We start from the raw sequence: 18,255 nt of genomic DNA, 5'->3' as shown, positions 1-18,255 counted from the left end.
ATATAATGCAATTGGTTTTTAGTCTAATAAATATTCTGATGCACTTTCAATCACAGGTAAGCAGTAATAACAGCAGGTTGATAATTTCTCCCTTTTTTTGGCCTCAATTTTTCTCCTGTACTGTTTACAATTTCATATTCCCAGGATTTGTCAGAATGCTCAATGAAAGACTTTTACAAATCAGTCAGTTGGCATTTGCTGTTGAGTAATTAAGGACTCGGAACCGGAAAGAACCAATGGATCCAGAGTCAGAATATAAATCTTTTTACCTGTGTTCTCAAACAATTAATGAGATAGAGCATAGAAAACAACCCACCGCAGTACTGTACTCATTTAAAGAAATTAAATAAATTTTGCCTTCCTTTCTTTTCTTTTTTTATCCAATTCTATAAAGCAGAGTGAAAAAAAGGTTATGAACACATTTCTTGAGATCTGAATGAAGCAAACAGTTATGCAAACCAAAGCCCACCTGGAAAGTTATAGAGGGAATCCAGCAGAATTCCCAGAGTGATGAAAACTGTCTCCAGTTCAGGACTGACTTTTCTGATGGGTGGATCACTTGTCCCCCACCCCTCCCACTGCACCTGCTTCCCCAGGTACTATAATGCCCCCCCTTCCATGTGGCACACATTTTTTAGAGAGGAGAAATCTGCAAAGGGAATAATATAGAGAGGTCCCTCTCTCCATACCCAAGAAACCTTTAGACAGATCACATTCTGAATTCATCAACTTATTTCAGGACTTTATTTTTTACTCTTCCAAGTAAAGAATCTACAAACAATTTACATCAAGCTTTACACAGGGAAAAAAAAAAAAAGGCTACTTTTTTTTTCCAGTGATTATTTCTTTTTTCTTTTTTTCTTTTATGTTATGCTAATCACCATACATTACATCATTAGTTTTTGATGTAGTGTTCCATGATGCATTGTTTGCATATAGCACCCAGGGCTCCATTCAGTACGTGCCCTCTTTAATACCCATCACCAGGCTAACCCATGCCCCCACCGCACTCCCTCAGAGTCCATAGTCTCTCATGGTTCGTCTCCCCCTCCGATTCCTCCCCTTCATCTTTCCCTTCCTACTTAAAAAATAAAAGCCAATAAAAGTGTTGCTGGAAGCACTGTTTTGCTTGCATGTTTTTATTTACATGTTTTTTCTGAAATATTTACAATAAACAAGCTAAATTGAGAAATGTTCTTGCTTCTAGAAAATGACTTTTTCTTTTCCACTTAAAATGAATGTATCATCTGGAAACAGTCTGCTATTTAGTAGAAGAGGCCAAATGCTTTCTCTGGTGCAGCAACCTGTTTTTCTCTTAAGGAAGAGAACTCATTCCTATTCCATGCCTACAAGTAGAACTTTCTGCTCTTCGATACTATTTCCTACAGACAGAGCCTCCTGATGTGGGAGCAAGGGAAAGAGCTAGATCAACAACCAGACTCTGGCCAGATACTGTATGAAAGGAATAGTCTATTTGTCCGAATTAAGCCCTGCTTTTCAAATGGACGAATAGTTGTTTCTCTGAGAGTGAAGAGGACTCGAAACAGAGTGCTTTGGCTTCACTGAGAAATCCACAAATATTTCTCAGAATTTGTTAGCGCTGATGGCGCCAGCAAAACAGAATTAGACTGTCCCTTGGAAACTGGATAGTCTTCCTGAACACGCAATTTACATTGTTTCCTCTAACAGTACATCTGCTTTCCTGCGATAGTAAACATAGTAAACTGTACTCCTGCAAGAACAAAGAGCCCCCACCAGGAATGATATATGTTGAACATTTTCAGTCTATATTTTTCCAACGCGAGCACTCAAGCAGGACTAAACGAAGAGACGCATTCCTAGTTGACACAGAGGACATACTTTGTGTTTTTTGGTGCCAAAACACACCAGAGGATTAGGTGCTAGAATGGAAAATAGTTCTCTCCATTTCCTGATTACTTTCACAGGCATTCTTATTATCTTTAACTTTCCTCTTGTAAAACACGCACACGCACACGCACACACACACACACACACACACAGCACGAGAAATTACTGGGTTCTTTAATTATACCTTATAATAATCTTTATTTCTTGGTTTTCACAGGAAGAGATGACTGCATGAAGTGCTTGGAACTCCTTGCTGCAGGACACAGGGAAGAACTGGAAAGTGTGGGTAGGCTAAGCACGCCAAGGGTAAAATTAGCCTTCGAGCATATGACTACCAGGAAAGCTCTGAACTACCAGAATCAAGATATCATGGGTTGTCATCAGGGAGTAAATCAGGCAATAACTCTTTTTAAATAGACTCAAGATAGGAACTATGTCCTCCGTTCACAAATGTGGGATGGCAACCCGGCAGGTTTTTATATTCCTGTAATCGCTAGACCCCGTGCGTCAGTACTAACATCTGAGTAATTACGAAGCATGACTGGGACAAATTTTATCCTCCTGATGGTCTTGCAAAGCACAAGGTTTGGGAGAACGGGACATCATTGTCATCAATCGCAGATAAGCCCCGCCTCCAGTTAGCATTGGTAATCCATGGGTGACGGGACTCTGTGGGACTCTGGGCTCTCTCTTTTCCCTCTTTCTATCATAGAGGTAAACAGCCAATGGAGGTGGCTGATTTTTCAAAGGTTGTGTGTGTCACAGAGCCTGAGCTAAAATTAAAAAGAGGAAGCTAACGTAAGGCTCATTTTGTGCTTGCCAACTGTCAGTTAAGCTTTGAAACTTAGGGATTTCTATGGTTTGTTACAAAAAAGTACAATCTGATGGGAAAAGAGCAACAGGGAGGGCAGAGTGGTTTATGCTAATCAGAGAGTTGGATGTTATCAAAAGGGCTAGAAGCCTGCAAGGTAAAAACATAAAAGGTTGTTCTCAGCTATCACTCAAAACCATCTTGCAGGTAGATGGAACTTCAAACGGGCTGCTGAGCACATATTTTTACTGTTATGCACAGATCAATGTCAGCAAAGGGAGTCATCCCTCCAATACAAAGGGTAATTTAATAATATTGAAATTTCCTAATATTTGGGTGCATGTTAATTAGGAAAGTGTAGAAAATTTTATATTATAAATCAAATTTTATTTTTTATATTTTATATTATTTATATAATTTACACTTATTTATATACTTTTCTAATTAGTAAAATGTGCCTGAGTGTCCTTAAATGCATTAAGATCTTGAGGAGTTTACTCGATAGTGGCTTTAGTTATGGGAAAAAATAAGAAGAAACTTATCCCTGTTTGGAATTCAGAAGCTGCAGAATAGGTTTGTGGAGTAGAAGCAGAAGTGGAAGCCTAAGCCAAGCGCATTTAGTAATTTTATAAATCCTTTCAAAACAGACGGATTTTAATTTCTGCAAAGTCTTTAAGGGACCAAGCCAGGAATCGATGAGTAACAATGAATAAGAAGTGAGTGAGTTGGATGCCAAGAATAGCTGAAATGACCATCAGATGATGTAGATTCTACTGACTGCCATAAGCCACCCGGGTGACTTCAGCCAGTGAGATTACCAAACAAGATTAACAAAGACTTACTGAGAATCATAGAAGACTTTGTGCATTGGAAGTAACAAAAAGATGAACAAGCTCTGGTTCCTGCCCACAAGAAGCTTACGAGCAGGTGAAGAAGAGAAGACACACAATCACAATGTCTGCATGGCCGAAGGGACTGAGAGCAGACCACACACAAGAACTGAGACCAAGGAAAGGCCCCCTTCACCTACAGAGGGGACAGTGTGAAGAAGAGTTTAATGGAAGAGTACATCTGAAATAAGCCATAAAGAATGGATACATTGCTGACAAGGAATCCTAAAGGCAGAGGACCTTTCAGAAAAACTTGAAATGTGTAGTTATGTTTATGCCCCTCGGGCTGAATTCAGTACCCAGGTGTTTTTAGCCTGGACAAGAGCTCACCAACTTCACCTAATCCTTGGCACTGCCTTTTGGACTCACACCCACTGGCCTTCCTCATTTACAGCATTTGACTGGTTCTGCAGATGTTTGTGTTTAGAGAGTCATAATAGAGAGTCATAATTATCAAGATAAGAGGTCTAGACAGTGTCTTCTAAGGAACAGAAAGAGCCAATTGAAGCTGAGTCGGGAAGCATCAGGATCACAACTATGCCTTAAAGAAATCGGGGGCAACACTGTGGGGGCCAGACTTAAAGAAAGAAGGGGGGAGGCCAAGAGAGACAGACGGTAGTGGAGAGGCAATAATCTGGAGAAGGGACAGTGAGGACCTGTGCAGAGGGCCCATGGGGGCAGAGGGATGGAGACCAAGGGGAGCTATGGATTTCAGAAATGGTTCAGAAATGACTTGATAGCTGGATAACCTGGTGGGGAGTGGTGTGTGTGGAATCCATGATTAACTTAAAACCGTATAGCTTCAGTGTCCAGGTGAATGTTGATGTCACAAACAAAGAGAATAAAGAAAAGGAACAAAATGGATAAGGCAGATAATATATTCAAGGGAGGGATATGGTGAGTCTGAAGAGCTTACAGGGCACTGAAGTAGAAAAGTCAAGAAGAGTTGTTCTCAACCAGGATCAATTTTGCACCTCCCCTCCTGCCACACACTGGGCATGTTTAGAAATGTCCAGAGACATTTGGGGTTGTTATCACTGCGGAGGAGGGGTGTTCTGAGTCTCTAGTACGTAGGGTTCAAGGGTGCTGCTAAACATCCTAAAATGTATGGAACAGTCACCACAAGAAAGAATGAGCCTGCTAAAAATGTCAGTAGCACAGACGTGGAGAAATCCTGGTCTAAAGGAAGTGAGAACTTCCAATCGAGAATTGAAGAAAGTAGGAACAGAGGGAGATGAGAAATTTCACTCATTCACACTGCAGTAAGAGACTTGAGAGAACATTACCTACAATCAAAGTATGTGGGAAAGAAAGAGAAGCAGGTGGTGGACAAAATCCTAGGCAATATCAATACCTCGTTAGCAAAATGAGTTCTTTGGGGTGGGGTAATGTCACAAATCATTTCACACTTATTTTTTAAGTCAACTCTACCCCCAACATGGGACCTGCATTCATAACCCCAAGGTCAAGATTTGCACGCTCTACTGACTGAGCCAGCCACGTGCCCCAAACCCTTTTATATTTAAAATGCAATGACATGATGACTGTTTTCAGAAAGTGTGTACTCAGAAAGATAGATATGAATGAAATGGGGAATCATGGAGAAGATCAGTAATGAATGAACATCCTAAAAAATTAAGCATTGAAGATATATTCCAGTCTGTAGCAGGGAAGCAGTGTATGTGGTCTGCAAATTTGTTATAACTTGGTCACAGAACCACACAGCTGTAACACAAGAAAATTAAGAAAGAGGAAGTTGGAGGAGGAGAAGGGGCAAGGGTGGATTAGAAGAAAAGAAGGAAGGAAGAAACAAAGGGAAACAAAGAAGAGGTGCGGAAGGGGGAAAACGGCAAGACAAGAGAAACGAGGGGAAGGGAGAGAAGGAAAGGAGAACAGGAAAAAAAAGAGAAAAAAGGGGGAAAAAAAGGAGAACAGTAGAGACAACCTCTAAAAGACACAGAATACAGCGCGAGCGAAGTTCTAAAGAACAAGACTCGTAGCCATCCTTGAAAATTTTGCCAAACGCTAATATGGGAATCTATCCCATGAACAGCAAAATCTGCTTCTTGAACAGTATCATCACTGCTTTTCAAAAACTATCTAACACAAAATGACGAAACAGTAAGCAACACCTGTACAATTCTCCAGTACTTAAATAAATTTTGCTGTGACTCTGCTCCACTAGGGCTTGCCAGAGGTTGGGAGGCCTGGAGAGGGACAGGAGATGGGGAGGTAGTGGGGTGCTCCAAAGTGAAGGAATGTGGAAGGATGCATCATAGCCACCTTGGCAGCCTTAGACTGCTGAGCAAAGGCAAAGGAAGTTTGCGAGAAACAGCTAGAAGATGGTCTTTTCCCATTCAAATTGTTATGGGGCCCACAAATACTAGGTATGCCTGGAAACCAAAAGAGGCATCACTGACCCAGAAAGAGGGTGAAGAACATGTGCACAGTGTTGAGCCAGATAGATCTTGAATTCCAAACTTGGCTCCACCATTGGCTAGTTTGATGCTGTTTGCGAGTAGCAGAATGGCTCGGAAACTTAGCTTCTTTCCGGTCAAGTGTGAATGGTAGGCTTCCCACGCATGCTGTGATGTTTAAAGGACACCATGTATGTAAAGTGTCAACCCAAATAAAACACATTTAATAAGGTTGCACATTTGAAAACTGAAATCTTCACTTTTGTAAATGAACAAGTAACTTTTATGAACTGAGAAAACTGGGAGTGGCCTTCAGAATGCTAGTCAAATTTCCTCCTTTAGCTGATAGGAAAATTGGAGAAGGAAATGAAGAGGCTATTATGGTTTGGATGTATGTGGGCCAAAAGAGACCTTAATTAAAGGCAGGTTATTCATTTTTTTAATATAAGATGAAGGTAGAGTTAGAAAATTAGAGTCCATAGTTATATACATATGTGTATATATATATATATATATAGAAACATACATTTTATATGTATATGTACATATGATATACAAATTACATATGCATATATTAGAAATAACAGAACTTCTCCGAGGATGCTCTATTATTGATGCCTAGCATCATCCAGCAGAAAGTTGTCCTTAACTTTTCTGTGAACTTCACTAGACTATATCTCCCACATTCACCCCTTTGTAAATACATCCCATAAAGTTCTTGGGCACCTCACAGAGTACCAAATAAAAGAGTTTTAGGAATAAACTGGTGATTATAAAGGATGTGCTTCCCCCAAGCTACAGTCAGGTCACTTACCTGTCTAGGAGCAAGTTAGGAGCAAATAGGAGCTTCCCTGGGTGCTCCATGGAGCGCCAGACAAGTCCAATCATCAGGATCTCTAGCCAGGCACATTCCAGAAGGTGGACTTGATCATGGAGGCTCAAATCGACAAAGCCTAAAACAAGACAAGAAAACCCTGCTGACTTAAAATGAAAAGTCATCATTACCAATGAAATGAATGCAACCAGGCATCTATTTCCTATTAGATGGTATGGCATGTAATGGAAGCACACTGGATAGGAAAGTTAAGTAACTATTTCTAAATCTAGTATATCAATGAACATTAATGTAGCAGCAAGTTTCTTGGTGCCTGAGTGTCACATCTATAGAAATATACTAATTTACACAACCCACTTGGCTATTTATAAAGTTCTATACTTAGTGTTAAAACTTATTATCTTAGACATTGTTTTTTACTTAGACATCTCTAAGAGCCCTATGTGATTACTATATTTCATTTCTGATTCAGTCGCAGATATTTAGGTACAAGAAATTTATTTTTATTTTTTATTTTTTTTAAAGATTTATTTATTTGACAGATAGAGACAGAGTGAGAGAGGGAACACAAGCAGGGGAAGCGGGAGAGGGAGAAGCAGGCTTCCCGCGGAGCGGGGAACCCGACACGGGGCTCGATCCCAGGACCCCGGGATCATGACCTGAGCCGAAGGCAGACGCTTAATGACTGAGCCACCCAGGCGCCCCCAGGTACAAGAAATTTAAACTATTTGTCTTAAACCAAAGACCAAAGTCACTAAATTTCTTTTTCTTTGTTTCATCACTAAGCCATGCTCTTTTTTTTTTCACACCGTGTGAAAGAAAGCCTAATGAAATACCATGTGTAAATACATAACTTGGGGGAGAATAAGTCAGATGAATAAAGTTGACATTATAATTACTTCTAGTAAGAAATACGAATGTGCCTTTGTTTGATAAAGGCTTTAATGGGTGATTAAAATGTTTCCTAATCATTACTGACAATATGGCAGATGCCTAATGATAATAATAATAACAACAACAATAAGCGAGAGGAGGAGAAGGGGGGAAGGGGGAGGAGGAAGAAGAAGAAGAGGAGGAGGAGGAGGAAAATGGCCAACTTATTGAGCCCTTACTACAGTTTTGAAGTACTAAACAATTAGCTGATCATTTCTGATGCATGGATGGGCCATCCTTACTGCTAAGTAGGTGACTAACCATATAGAGAACCCCCAACTAGAGAAAGACCTCAGAGTCTTTGCCCCCTGGAGTCATCATCCCCTAATCAAACCTCACCAATTCTATCTTTGAAGTAACACTAAAATTCTTCCTCTCCTTTCTATAGTCCCACTGTTACTATTTTAATTTAATTCCTAAGAGTCATCTTTCTGACTTTTGTAAATCAACATAATTATTTTGAGACTTACCCATGGTCTTCCATGTATGAATAGTTGATTCTTTTTATCGCTGAGTGGTATTCCATTGTATGGAAATATACAATAAATAAATGTAATTTGCTGATCCTTTCATTGGACATTTGGGTTGTTTCCAGTCTGGGGCTATTACAAATAAAGCTTTTATGAGCAATCTATGTACTAATTTTTTGTATGAACATAGGCTTTCATCTTTGGGGGGTAAATACTTAAGAGTCCAATGGCTGGATCATATAGTAGGAGTATATTTCACTTTTTAAGAAATTGCTAAATTGTCCATTTTATATTCCCACCAACAATAGATGAGAGCACCAGTTGCTCCACATCCTCACCGATACTTGGTATGGTCAGTCTTGTTTTTTTTATTATTTAAAAAAATTTTTTTATTTAAATTCAATTTAGTTAACATATAGTGTATTATTAGTTTCAGGAGTAGAATTTCTTTTTAATTATAGATATTCCAGTAGATGTACAGAGGTATCACACTGGCTCTGTGGTTTTAATTTGGATTTCCCTAATAACTAATGATGTCGCACATCTTTTCAGGTGCTTCTAACAGATCATTATCATACATTGTACTGATGTTAATTATGCATTTATCTGTAAATTCTGCTAGCCTGCATATTCATCAGAAGCACTAGATGCATTATCAAATTCTGCTTTTTAAAATCCATATTTGTCAAAAAAAAAATCCATATTTGTCGCACCTTCTCCTACATCAATCAACCGTTCCAAGGACCATAATAGTGTAGACTTTCTCAGAACAGGTATCTTCCCATTGGAAAAAGTGGGTTTCACTCATTTAAAGCAGGGCTTGCAACCGGAGGAAAAATGGGTAGCTCTGTTCATTTAAAAAAAAAAAAAAAAAACAACCAAAATATTAAAACACAGTGACTGGGTTTCAGGCCTCCTTGATAGAAAAAGGAACAGGTATCTGTCTGTACAACCCCCAGATATTTACCTCTGGAGTACACTGGGTTTAAAATGGACTAAACTTGTTCTGGAAGAAACACTGCCTGAGGCAATAGGAAATGTTTTTTGTTTTTTTTTTCAATACCCAGTGCAGTGTCTAATGGGATAAATTGACTCCAGTGAGCAGTACTTAAAAGGAAAGCTCTCAAGGAAGTTTTAATTCTCTAAGATTTTACCCCGATCTTTTGGGTAAAGCCTCAGAATAGCAATGTAAATGGACACTGTCAATTAAGCTCACTTTCAGAAATATTAACATTCAAAACTGATGTCTCCTGAGATGCCTGGGTGGCACAGTGGGTTGAGCGACCGACTCTTGGTTTCTGCTCAAGTCATGATCTCAGGGCTGTGAGATTGAGCCCTGTGTTGGACTCCACGCTCAGCATGGAGTCTGCTTGAGACTCTCTCTCTCCCTCTCCCCCTCATGCTCTCTCTCACTCACTCTCTCTTTCTCTCTCTCAAATAAATAAATCTTTAAAAAAAAGTGATGTCTTCTTTCATGACATTCGCTGTTTTACATGGGAAAAAATACAATCATGTGATAATGTCATCCATGATGATATGTACACCATGTTATTCAATACCCTCCAGAAACCTCAAACACACACAGGATGAGATTGGGGAGTATCTTTTGAGAGAACCACAGCTGGTCACACAACCATTTGATTTTGGAAAACCAAAGGAGTATTTTCTGGTAACAACCTTACATATTAAACTGAATCATACTTTTTAATTCTCGCTTCAAAACTTCAGTGTGGGGCACCTGGGTGGCTCAGTCGTTAAGCGTCTGCGTTCGGATCGGGTCATGATCCCAGGGTCCTGGGATTGAGCCCCACATCAGGCTCCCTGCTCCGCGGGAAGCCTGCTTCTCCCTCTCCCACTCCCCCTGCTTGTGTTCCCTCTCTCGCTGTGTCTCTCTCTGCCAAATAAATAAATAAAATCTTAAAAAAAGAAAAAAAAAACCTCAATGCTATTTAAGTCTGACACTTTTAGTGGTCTCTTGGGTGCCTCAGAAGCTCACCATAACCATTTGTACCACACAAGTCTGGTGATTATGAAATCTGTCTGAAGTATGTCTGCTAGCAATAGTTTTCAGTCTGGGTCTAGCAAAATTGCTGGGGCCTTCTGTGGAGATGATGTAGATCTCTCAAAAAGAAATAGTCTCTTTAGTTATCTTTCCCAGCTGTGCACACTGCCTTCAGACAAGGGTTATTGTACCTCTTGCACAGTGCCCTTTGCAAGTTCCTGGGCAGGGGTGGCAGTGGGGGCGCAAAGATGACTATCAATCAACCTTCTTGACGAATGTGAAGGCTACTAAAGACTGTCCATTAAAGACTTTAAATTCATAGCCAGTGGAGATCAATAATGTACTAAATCCCACACAAAATTATATTATCTATCAACAGACATCAAGTTTCAATCCTTAGCTTTTTCCTTATAAACAAGAGGAATGATCCAATGTGCAGTTTCAACTGGATCTGCTATAATAACATAAAGGCATTCCACAAGGTCTTTCTTGAACACTTGAAAGTGTTGCCAATATGAAGATGGGAGGGGGAAGCATTTATGGGATATGAATAGAGGCATCAGTGACAGATATTCTTACAGGTGACATAGTGAGAGATGATTCACCTCCCATCACTTGGGGTCTCACGTCTTAGTGACAGGGACAGTGACAAGGGGCCCTGGGCCTGCGGAATCCACACCAGTGGGACAGAATGCATACCTAAAAAGTAATAACAATAGTTTATTGAGACCAAGGGAGATCAGATGTAAGGAAATCTCATTTTATAAAATAGAATTTCAAAGGAAAGCAAACATGGGTCTTTTCCTCCAGCCCACATTCACAGATCGAGTAATAGAGTATCTAGAGATGGAATATCCTGGAAGACAGAAATGCCTCACCTCCTACTCCCCACCCACTAGGTGGGCAGGGATCTAATGAAGTTGAGGGAGGTCTCTTTCACAGAGAAATAACCCCTTATACATACAACTGGCTCATTATCTCTAGCTTCAACACCACATAAATACATTCCTGCCTTCTGTCCTCCATTATAAAATAATTGTTTTTCCTCCAAGATTTTTATCTTAGTTTTAACTGTGAAAGGACCTCATAGCATGCCCTCCTCTTTCCCTTGGGCCTCATGAGACCCTAAACCCTCTTCCCCACTCTGTCGGAGTCGGCCAGACAAATTACTTAATTTGCCTTGGCACACAGGAGATCCTTCAAGCCTCACCCTCCCTTATGGGGTATGACGTGGCTCTTAGAAATGACATTGAAAAGTGTGCTGAGATGCTTAGGCAAAATGACTATTATAACATGAATGCTTGTGAAGTTCTGCACTGCAGTGGGGTAAAAGGTAAATCACACTGGCTCTTCAGGATAAGCATGAGGAAAAATAAGCACTATGGTAATTATAGTTCTTATTTCCATGGGATAAATCTATAGAGATGCAAAGTGAGGTAGAAACCTTGTGGAAGAAAAAAAGCAACCAGAAACCAGGTGGTTGGTTCCCTTAGTAAATCCACTGGAAAAAATATTAGTTTTCTGACCTTCAGAAAAAATTAATCATGTTCTCAGTCATATGATGACCCCAATGTTCTCCAAAATGTCACTTATGAAATTGCCTATTAAATGCTTTTTGTATTGCTTTAACTCAATGGGAGAAGATTTAAATAATTCATCTCTTCCTCTGGATGCCAAAAACTCAGTGAAGAAGGAGAAGATGAAGAAGAATGAGAAGGAGGAAAAGGCGGGGGGGGGGAAGGAGGAGAAGAAAGGGGGGAGCAGAAGAATGGAACATGAGACTATAGCAAAAAGACAGCAACAAGCAGAACAAAATTGGGGATTTCTGGGAAAAAGCCTATAGAACAGATAATACCAAAGGAACCTAGATCCCAGTTCAAATGCTGAGCAGCAGTCTTCATGCCCTCCATTTGTAATATTATTTTTTTCTCCAGAAAACGGTCACTTGATATCATACTATGGACATGTACCCCATGATATGACGTCCCGCCTCCAAATAAAATCCTAGATCCTCTTTTTATGCAGTCCCATTATAGAGACCCATTAAAACTGTGATTTCCATTCTATAACTCTTGAAGCATATCCACTAATATACAAGCACTGAAAAATTTTTAAGAAATGAGCTGAACCCATTTAAACATTGTCATGCACCACTCTTACCAAATATATAGCACTTTTACAAAGTAAAATAAATGGCAACAGATTATCAGTTGTTTAGAAATATTGAATGACAATGCAAGAGCATGGGCCCCCTCCCCAGACTGCCCTACATCACCATGTCTGTGTGTATTCCGGCTTTCCTCTGCTATAATAAAGGGAAGTATGCAGAGGCCCCCCTCTGGCACAATATCACTTACCCAATGCTCTTATGCAAACATCATACTAATAGACATCCAATTGCCAATACCAAGCTGACACTTTCTTGAGGCTACAATAGCCCTCAATTCTTAGGCCCGATTACAAGGTATTTCCAGCATGGGATTTTTTTATTATGGGGAGGGTACACCCTCCTCCCATCCTCCCAACAGAATGAAGAGGAGAGAAGTAATGAAAAGAGTGTGAGCTGAAAAGTCAAGTAGACCTGGCTTGAAGTTCTTCTGTGGCCTACAGCCAGTTACTTAAGATCTCTGAAAGCTCTTCACATCTGTAAAATGCAGATGGACTGACCTACCACTTCAGGTTATTGTAAAAATTAAGGAGTTGGCAGATGTCCCAGAGTACCAGAGTCCTACTCAGTGAATATTCATTCTGCTTCCTATTCATCCCAATAGGCCTGGAACTTCTTCCTAATAGAAGGGAACATGACTTTTGCAAAGCACCAAGAGAAATGTTTTGTTTCAAAATATTTTAGATTTAGAGCTTCAAACTTAAATTGGGCACTTTGTGTTTGCCCTGACTAAGTCATGTTGTGTTTTCTGTTTATATTTTTCTTTTTATTTATATACAAAAATAACCTAATAAAAAGGATAAAAGACTTCCTGGACATCAAACAGCTCTTACAAAACAACGTTTTCATGATTTAAAAGTGGAGGGAACAAGAGCATGTGGATTATATTTCTCCTAAAATACATATGCAAAGAAATGAGAAAAGAAAGCACATCTGGGGTTTTATTACACTCAAAGCATTTCAAGATGTTTAGCAAATCCAGAATGCAGCTGTATTTGCACACCCCAATAAATGGTCGATGGTTTTCTACTGAACTCAGCAGACTTCCACACTGTGTTTGCTGCTCCTTATTTGCCTTGAGCGAGAATAAAACTTGCCCTGTGGTGACGACCTGCCTTGGGAAATAAAATAGCGTTCTCGAGGCAATACTCAACAATAAAAACCAGTGGTAAGTGAAGAGCTGAATGTGACAAATTTGATATTTTAAAAATATGTCACATTTAGCATAGTTGATAGCCAATTAATTTGAGTTGAGGTTGAAGAATTCAGGGCAGAGTTTCTAAAGTAAACAAAAGTAGTGCTTTTTAAATGAATGTTGTATATCTCGAATGCCCCTTATTAAGATGACTATAGTTTGAAAGAATTACAGATGATGAGGTCATGATATCTATATATATCCACAAACTTTCCAATCTTGACTCTGTAGCCTGACAAGGGTACCATGTTTTGACATAATATAATGAAGACATTTATGACATCATTAATAATTCAACTATGGTTGGGTTTTTTTTTAAAGATTTATTTGAGAGAGAGAAAGCGTGTGCACGGCGGGGGTGCAGAGGGAGAGAGAAAATCTCAAGCAGACTCCCTGCTGAGCATGGGGCTCAATCCCAGCACCCAGAGATCATGACCTGAGCCAAAATCAAGGGTCAGACACTTAATCGACCAAGCCACCCAGGCACCCCAACCGTTGTTGGGCTTTAACCACCATCCGCCACACTACATATAGCCATTATAACGCTCCTTTGAAAAATTATTAGACTTACCCATGGAAATGTATTCAGACTTCAGAAATTTTCTAGCATTTTTTTCCCTGCTCTGGACAATAGGCTAGATTTTTTTTTTTTTTTTTACAGTAGGTTCTATGTCCAATGTGGGGCTTGAACTCAGGATCCTGAGATTAAGAGTCTCATGTTCTACCAGCTGAGCCAGCCAGGTGCCCCCTGGACTTTAGGCCAGATTTATTGTTTAGTCATCATAAACACTTCTAGGTATGGATTTGTGTGTGCCATAGCTTATGGTTACATTTTACTTACCTGCCAATATTTGATTATGTTTTACACATCAACACATAGGATATGAAAAAAGTATATGGAAATAAATTGTGTCTGATCTAGAGAGGTAATTATAGAACTTCTCTGATTAGCAAAAAAAGTAGAGCTATACTGAAAAGCAGCTCAAAATCTTAAGGTTTAGAATTATATATTGTATCAGAGGCGCCTGGGTGGCTCAGTCATTAAGCGTCTGCCTTCGGCTCAGGTCATGATCCCAGGGTCCTGGGATCGAGCCCCGCATCAGGTTCCCTGCTCAGCGGGAGGCCTGCTTCTCCCTCTCCCGCTCCCCCTGCTTGTGTTCCCTCTCTCACTGTGTCCTCTCTGTCAAATAAATAAATAAATAATCTTAAAAAAAAAAGAATTATATATTGTATCATATGTAAAATAATTACAACACAAAGAAGGAAATTATTCTTGACCTTAAATAGGAGCTTCATAAGATATTTCCCTGAACTTTTATTTAGCAATTTTGTTGATGACACAGTTTTAAATGGCCAGATACATATTTTCTTATTTTTCTAAGGCTGGATAGATCTTAATTCTGATCACAGCATTGTGAAATTGTGAATATTTTCTTTTTAAAAATTATGTTCTCAGTTTTGAATATGTCATTGCATCTTTGGGAAAGGGATAGATGAAGCTATTGGGCTATGTCCCTCATATAAGCATTCATTTATTCTGCAAATTTCTCTCTAAATTTAATAATAAGAAAAGGTTTTCTTCTCCTAAAGAATTGATGTGTTCCTTTTGTTGGAAAGTAAGAACAACAGGGCTTACTACAGACTGCATGAAGCCCTATGTCAGGAAGTACAGACATAAATACCATATCCAAAGGCAATAACAATTTTACCTGTTTCCTGGGAAAATGACTGCCTTACTTTTGACTGTACTACTGAATTACAAGGTACCTCCTATCAGACTTTGCCAAGTAGATAGAGGAATAAATCATTAAAATATATATGTTTGTTTCCACAAACACATAACTATTCCCCTTTATTTTTTCTTTCTATTCAACAAAAAATAAGTTATGTGATGACAGATAAGGAAGTGGTTTGTCAGGAGAAAAGAATTAATCTCACAACTATATCCGACTCCAAAAAGAAAAATAAGTCAAGACTTTCATATATCAGGATTAGACTTGGGGATCAAAAAAAAAAATGTCCCTCAGAGAAAACAAAGCAGATGGCGACTCTACCTTGTTACCAACCCCATCTGTATTACACTCAGAGCCTTGGTTTATGAAGAGATGGTTGTCATGACAATAAGCATTTGAGAAGAGTTCTGGAGAAGCTGATGGATTTAAGAGTGTCTCCTAGCTTCCCACTTTTTGAAGCACACACACAAAAAAACATTCCCTCCGTCCACCAAATAAACAATTCTATTACTTCTTGTATTGGCTACAATTATCCTCTATTGACAGTATACATTTTTTGTACTCTCTCATGTCAAAATCCTCCTTGGAGGCACAGGAAAGCTCTTTACTCTGCTACAGCACAGCTTGAAGGTAAACTAGTCTTTTATTTTTATTCAGCAAGGGCAACGGTATTAACTACAGCTTAATTTTTTTTTCCTTACCAGCTCAGAAAAAAATCAATTTCAGCTTAAATGAAGAAGGGGGAAAAAAGTAAAAGAAATTATTTTCCAGTTTCTGAGAGTAGATTGCAAACTAAAGAAGGAAAAAATTAATAAACTATAAAGTAAAGTACTTAAGCTTGTCCTTTGACGTGCTTGGCAAATGCACAGGAAGGCCAGCACTGTGGAGCGGCGCTAGGTTCGCTCATGAAGAGCATGGATTGGCTGTGTTTGAAAAGTCAACAAGCACTTGTACCTTGGAACATACATTTTTTCCTATCTACTTAGAAGCAGACCTACAGAAGCATTTCAAATACTATTGTCATCAGTCTGAGTTTTCCGGATAACTGTATGCTCCCGGGAAACACTACAAATGTCAACACAAACACTGAGAGGGAAGCAGACAGTTCTTTTTAAGCAAGTCCCCTAAACAAATGGACAATGATGATTTCCTCCTCCTATGTGCTCCCTGCCTAAGCCCCTCAGTGAAACCAAAATTGATGATTATCTTACAGCCTTAGGGAGTGTTTTCTGACATACACACACACACACACACACACACACACACACATTTGCTAGAGGAACACCCATTATTGCCAATGACCCAGGGACATCTAGTTCTAGAATGAATTAGGAGCAAAAAAGAGGCTTATTCTCTCATTGTTTTTACTTAAATTCAGAATATTAAAATGGGAGTCTTCCAAGGCAAAATCACCAAGAAGTAACAGAAATGCTGAGTAGCAAATCATATAACAACACTGTCTCTGAGAAACCAGAGGATAAGGCACGGGACCCCATTCCAAGAACAGGTAGGCAGTCCTAAGTCTGAGGTCAGTGGGGACCTGAGAGTCTCACAAGCACACGGGGGATTTATTTAGAAAAGTGTGCTTCCTCCCTTCCAGTCTTCCCACAGCTCCCCACCTCTCACATTCTTGCTATTAACTTACACAAATTTCAGCCCCAAAGAGAACAAACAACAAAAAGGAAAAAGAATCATTTCAGCCTCCATCCCAGATCTGAAGTCAGTTATCAGATCTTGCCAGGCCATTAAATAACCATGCTAAAAATAAGGTGGGTAGCTAGGAAAACCTATAAGAGAGATTCTCTAAATGCTAATTACCTTCAAAGCAAGAACTATTTCATTTCTTAGTTCAACACAGCCCTTGGCTTGGTGTTCGGTTCCATCAACAATGTTGACTCCCTATGAATTACAACAGGAACTACAACAATATTTCCTAATAAAAATAAATAGTAACTGTATTAGTTTTGTAGAGCTGCTATAACAAAGTACCACAAACTGGGGAGCTTAAAAAAAAAAAAAAAACAGAAATCAGGAAACAACAGTTCTGGAGGCCAGAAGTCTGAAATCAAAATGTCAGCAGGGCCATGCTTTCTCCAAAGATGCTAGGGAAGACTCTGTTCTATGTCTTTGTCTTAGCTTCTGGTGTTGCTGGCAATCCTTGGCATTCCTTGGCTTATAGATTCATCATTCCAATCTCTGCCCCCATCATCACGTGATGTTCTCTGTGTGTCTTTGTATCTCTTCTCTTTTTATAAAGACTCCAGTCGTATTGGATTAGGGCCCACACTAACTGAATATGATCTCATTTTAACTTGATTACATCTGCAAAGACTATTTCTAAGTAAGGTCACATTCACAGGTACTAGAGATTAGGACTTCAACGTATCTTTTGGGGAGATGCAATTTAACCCACAACAATAACAAACTGTAAACACTGTACCTCTTACGTGGTCATGCTCAACATTCACCAAATACTATTGAGCATCTCCAATATATATAAACCCGGCATGAGGCTGGGTACTGTGAACACAGAGATGGGACAACATTCTCATTCTCAAAAAGGTCACAGTCTATAAAAGAATCAAGAAAAATGTCATAATACAATAATGACATGTGTTGAATGCCAACATAAGGAAAATATCTGAGCAGTGGGCACCTTTAATCTTTGAAACTAGAGAAAAGGTGATTCCTGGGGCACCTGGGTGGCTCAGTCGTTAAGCGTCTGCCTTCAGCTAGGGTCATGGTCCCGGGGTCCTGGGATCGAGCTCTGCATCGGGCTCCCTGCTCAGAGGGAAGCCTGCTTCTCCCTCTCCCCCTCCCCCTGCTTGTGTTCCCTCTCTGGCTGTGTCTCTCTGTCAAATAAATAAAAGAAAGAAAGAAAGAAAGAAAGAAAGAAAGAAAGAAAGAAAGAAAGAAAGAAAGAAAGAAAGAAA

The 18,255-nt window shown here is 39.5% G+C and overlaps 1 protein-coding gene across 6 annotated transcripts in view; it reads right to left on the bottom strand.

Moving 5' to 3' along the window:
* The window catches only part of ESR1 (estrogen receptor 1), a 393,382-nt gene that overhangs the window by 70,448 nt on the left and 304,679 nt on the right, over positions 1-18,255 (bottom strand). For all 6 annotated transcript variants that reach the window (XM_073894109.1, XM_073894110.1, XM_025866343.2 and 3 more), the window contains one exon: positions 6,802-6,940. In XM_073894109.1, the coding sequence (XP_073750210.1) occupies positions 6,802-6,940 (139 nt within the window). The remainder of the gene's footprint in view (positions 1-6,801; positions 6,941-18,255) is intronic.

Source organism: Callorhinus ursinus, unplaced genomic scaffold (assembly GCF_003265705.2).
Source record: "Callorhinus ursinus isolate GAN/ISIS: 27379988/994484 unplaced genomic scaffold, GSC_fseal_2.0 scaffold6, whole genome shotgun sequence".
In the NCBI taxonomy this organism is placed as follows: Eukaryota; Metazoa; Chordata; class Mammalia; order Carnivora; family Otariidae; genus Callorhinus; species Callorhinus ursinus.
This window is presented reverse-complemented; position numbering and strand designations above follow the sequence as displayed.